This window comes from Coenobita brevimanus, chromosome 95 (genome assembly GCF_032717465.1).
Source record: "Coenobita brevimanus isolate Jiangsu-jjx chromosome 95, ASM3271746v2, whole genome shotgun sequence".
Classification (NCBI taxonomy): domain Eukaryota; kingdom Metazoa; phylum Arthropoda; class Malacostraca; order Decapoda; family Coenobitidae; genus Coenobita; species Coenobita brevimanus.
Genome location: NC_137048.1, coordinates 6000474 through 6005768, shown reverse-complemented (window position 1 = coordinate 6005768; position 5295 = coordinate 6000474). Strand labels below are relative to the sequence as shown.

At 39.8% G+C, this 5295-nt stretch overlaps 1 protein-coding gene across 1 annotated transcript; it reads left to right on the top strand.

The window, feature by feature from the left end:
• On the top strand, positions 1–849 carry LOC145413182 (uncharacterized). The gene has a single exon (XM_080282908.1). It carries the CDS (start codon positions 1–3, stop codon positions 847–849), a length of 849 nt encoding a protein of 282 aa, XP_080139034.1.
• The last annotated feature ends 4446 nt before the right edge of the window (positions 850–5295 follow it).

The following is a 5295-nucleotide window of genomic DNA, read 5'->3' as shown; positions in this document are numbered from 1 at the left end:
ATGATCCTCACAGTGAAACAGATTCAGGAGAAGTTCCTAGAGTGCAACATGACCATATACTCGGTCTTCATTGATTTGATGAAGGCGTTCGACATGGTCAACAGTAAAGCACTGTGGATCATCCTCAGAAAGCTTGGCTGCCCACAGAAATTTACCACACTCATCTGCCAGTTACACAATGATGTGAGAGTAGAAGTGCTCTCAGATGCCTGCCTATCTGAGACTTTCATCACCTCGAATGCCTTAAAGCAACTATGCATTCTTGCCCCAGCGTTCCTTAACCTCTACTTCACCCAGGTGCTAATGCATGCTGTCAGGGATCTAGACCTGGGCATCTACCTAAGGTTTGGTCTGGATGAATCACTGTTTGACCTGAGATGCTTTGCTGCAAAGACCAAGATGCTGAGGAGGCTCATTACTGAAGCACTGTTTGACGATGTCTGTGCCCTCATGGCTCATCAGGAGAACCACCTGCAGAATATCGCTGATAAGTTCTCCACAACCTCAAAGTTGTTTAACATGACAATAAGCCTCAGAAAGACAGAGGTTCTCCTTCGGCCTGCAACAGACTGTCACCCCTCTCAACCACGCATCACCATTGACGGCACTGTTTTGAAGAATGTAGAGAGCGTTAAGTACCTAGGAAGCACCATCTCCAGTGACAGATTCCTTGACAAAAAGCTCACAGCAAAAATCCAGAAAGCCAGCCAAGCACTTGGAAAACTCATCAGAGTTCTGGAGCACGGGGACATTCAGTTCTCAACCAAGCTCGAGGTGTACAAGGCCTTTGTTCTCACCTCCCTCTTGTATGGCTGCAAAACCTGGACTGCAGGCACATCTGTAAGCTGAAGCAGTTTCACATACACTCCCATGAGGTTTCAATGGCAGGACCGAATCACCAACCAGGAAGTCCTTGACAAAGCTAACAGTACAAGCATAGAGACAAGGATCCTCCAGGCCCAACTACGCTGGACAGGCCATGTATTCTCCATGGGTGCAACAAGAATTCCCAGGCAGCTGCTATTAGGTGAGCCTGAGCATGGAAGTCGTAATCAGAGTCAACACAAAAAAGAGGTTCAAGGTCAATCAGTTGTCACACATCAGATGGGCAGACCTCCAGCTTTGACAGGTTGAGAAGTCCACAGCTGACAGGAGAGCATGGTGTGCCCTGACCAAGACTGCTGCAATTGACTTCGAGGATAACCAAAATCAGCACCTAGTAGCAGCACGTGTCTGACGCCACAGAGCTGTGTCTGTAACTGTCCCAGCAACTGCCATTCCATGCGCAACCGACAACCGCCTGTGTTCTTTGGCCTTTGGCCTCCGTAGTCATATGCGTATCCACAGACGAATGCACAGTGTTTAGTCTTTCTCGCACCTGAGAGACAATCAAGAAGAAACAGAAATCATCATCATCATCAGCCACTGCAAGTCCACTGCCGAACAAAAGCCTCGCCCAACCTTCACCACGAATTCTTTGACTGAGCCAGTCTCTGCCATATTTTGCCTGCAAAATTCTCTATCTCATCTCTCCACCTCCTGTCTGGCCTTGTTCTACTACTCTTCCAATATCTTGGAGTTCAGTCAGTCACCCTCTTGCTCCATCAGTTATCCCTTATTGTTGCTACATGACCTGCACACCACCATTTGTGTACTTTTATAACTTCTATAATGTATTTGGTTTTAGTGTGTTCTCTCACCGAAGTTGAAATTTTCCTGTCTCCTAATGCTATTCCCAACGCTGACCTTTCCATTGCACTTTGAGAATAGATTATTTCGTTTTTCATCGATTATGTCAGTTTCCAGGTCCCACAACCGTACGTCATAGCTGAGACTACACGTTCGATATATAATTCTCTCTTCTTACATACTGGCAGGCCGCTTTTCATGGTGTCTCTACCTAGAGTTTCCTATCCATCTGGGATGAGTCTTTTCATTTTGGTATCATGGTCTTTCGTTAGTTTTAGTATTTACCACAAGTAAATGTACTCCTCAACTTTTTCAAGAATTTCTTTGCCTATTCTGATGACGCTCTTTGGTGGATTTTTATTTAACATTGTATTTGTTTACTGCGGTTCATGTTTTGCTCTACCCTGAGGCTTTCTCTGTTTAGGTCATTTAACATTTCTTGCAATGTCTCTGTTGTGTCTGAGATTAGGGCAATGTCATCTGCAAATCTTAATGTAGTGCCACAAATTTAATATTCATGTATGTGTTTAGAGGTACTGTAATTTTTAAGTTAGATAGGGTGTAACCTGAATACTAGTCTATAAATTCCTAACCTAAGTAGTAATTCATGTGTTAATAATTAATGTAGGGTTAACTTTATTTTTATATGTATGTATCTCTGTATCTATGCATTGGGTGATGTAGTTGTGGATGTTGAGCTATGGGAATTCCTCCGTCTGGTCGAGTAATGAATAACAGATGCGCGCAGCTTTTCTCCTTGTCGTTATTGGGCGCCGAGTTTAAACCTCAAACAGAATAATAATGAGTATACAATTCTTTCCGTATCCTAGTTGTGAAATGTTTACTAATGAAGCTGCTAGAACCCAAATATGTGAAATTAACAGTCAAAAAGGCCTAAATAATGTCATTTGTGAGGATTTAATAGTCCCGCTTACCTTAACCGTCAATAGATGGCATAAGCTGCCCCAAAATTCAAGGCGGGATAGTGGTAAAATCAGTATCTAAATTAAGTAAGGATTGAATCCCAAATTTTCCCCAATTCAATCAAAAGTCCTGGCGTCATGGGTACACTGCTAAATAAATTGTGAAGAGAAATGAAACCCACCATATTTCAAAAACACCAACTCATTTGATCTAGCAGTGGCGTCTCTTGCTTGCTCGGGGAGGCCAATCGCTGCCCAGACGTCGTGTATAATTGACGTTGGTTCAGGTGAGCTGTCCACATTTCTCCTTTTCCCCCCCCTTTTTCTTTGTTTAATCCTTACTTGGCATTGACCATATGAAGTAATATTGTTGAAAGCTTAACATAGATTCGCTGCCCAGACGTCGTGTATAGTGGACGTTGGTTCAGTCCCCAGACAATGGCGACGTCAGTGTGAGCACGAGGCATTCCCGTGGTATTGTCCATAGACGTGAACATACACACTTACACTACCCATGAATTATTTTATAAACCAAATGTAATTGAAATAGTATCATTGATCTATCAAGTGAACTTTTTTTGTAAATATGGAATAGAAATTTAAAAGTGATGTAATCTGGTAACGGAAAGGCGAAATTCAAATCCATTAACCGTTTTCTTTCTTAAATTAATGTTAGAAAATTAGGAGCATGGAAGGGAACTTAGTGGTTGTGAGCAATAATGTAATTTTGAATTGTACCTCGAGGCTAAACAAGCCCGAGTGATTATGTATTCTTGGTGATTATACAATTTTTGAATTGTTCCTCGAGGCTACACAAGCCCGAGTGATTATGCATTTTTGATGATTATGTAGTAATGACGATTATGAACTATTAACAATCCTGAATTGATAGTACTTGTGGATTATAGAGAATTACATGATGAGAGTATATTATACGGACGAAATAGAACACGAGTAATTATTCTAATTGGTTCGAGGCTATGCCAGCCCGAAAAGACAACCCAAGCTTGTAAAAAGGTCCCTGTCTTGAGGCTATTGTCGAGCCCAAGAATAGCTGACAAAAGAAAGTAAGGTACAATGACCTCAGAAATCACTTGTATGTACCAAATTGTTTTCGCCTGGTGACAATGTTGGAGGAATGATCACCCAAACCGTGGTTTTAATGTACAATCTTCTTTCATATGACAAAGGATCATGTAATTAAAAATGTCTTTTGAAAACCAGCATAAAACTTTATTAAAGTAGAGTAGAGTATATGTCATTTTCTTTCTTGGTGTACCTAATCAAGGGAATTAAGTCCTCATGCCTAATTCACTCCCCTTCCAATTCAAGATTCTTTCGCTGAGGGAACGACGACCACCTGTGGTACTGACTAAATCTAAACTCGGCCAAAAACTACAAACGCTACCAAAATTCTCTTAAACAATTATCATCTACCATACCAAGTCAAAATACCACCTCCTCCCCCCTTTTGTTTTATTGAAGTGAATTTTCTTTTTTTTATTAACCAAAAAGGGGAGACTAAGTCGAGTACCACCTGTATTATCAATGGGTAAGTTGACCAGTACCAACAACCGGTAAGATTATAAATCCGTCTTTACACTGGATGAACAATAAAGGTGGGATTGGAAAAACCCTACCGTTACATTAAATGATTTGTTTTCTCCATCCATATTTACTTCATTGTTCTCCCAGTCTAGCTCTCTGAAAATACTTTCCAGGCATGCTGTAAATAATTTTGGTGAAACAGCATCTCTCTAACACACGACGTTCTCAATCTTAATTTTTTCCGAGTCTTTACATAATTTAACTGCAGCAGCTCCCTAGGGCTGTAGTTTTACAGTGTTCTCATTTACTCATTGGTCTTGCAATGAATTTATAATTGCTATGTGTTCTACCAAGTCTAAAGCCTTTTCATAATCAACAGTACCTAAGCACAGTGTTTATATATATATATATATATATATATATATATATATATATATATATATATATATATATATATATATATATATATATTTAGTTTTCTCAATTAGCTGTTTCATTGTGTGTAGATGATCAGTAGTGGAATACCCGCTTCGGAATTCTGCCTCTCCACTAGTTTGGTTTTCTTCCAAATTTGTTGTTATTCTGTTCATAAGGACTTTAGTGAGGAGCCTGTAAATACATGGTAATAAGTTACTGGGTCGATAGTTACTAAGATCTTTTGAATCGCATTTTTTATAAAGCAATATAACCATGAATTGCACCATGTTTTGGGAATTTCCTTCTTCTTTATACACGGAGCTAATAAGTGGGTGAACCTGTTTTGTACTTCAGCTATTGTATCCGACAGTGAATCTACTATTATCCAATATTCTGGGGCCTTACCTCTTTTCATACTCTTAAGAAAGATGTTTACTTCCTTTGGTGTTACCGCTGGTACTTCACTTGTGTCAACTGAAAAGTTAGCTGTTGGTAGTATTGTCTTTTAAGCTTACAGTTCTTTTTAAAATTCTCCAACTCTATCCTCTTGTATCTGCATTTAATGACTTCACCGTTTTTATCTTTCTGTGACATAATTCGTGGCTTCCCTTGTGCCATTTTAATTCGGACCTGATTCAGATTTTTTTCCTTTTCTGGTGGTTTCTTTGAGCTGATCTATGTTTTATCCCTTTCTTTTTTTCTTTTCTCTGTCTCTTGT

Coding starts and splice junctions, on each gene's coding strand:
- LOC145413182 (XM_080282908.1), top strand. CDS start 1: ATGATCCTCACAGTGAAACAGATTCAGGAGAAGTTCCTAGAGTGCAAC.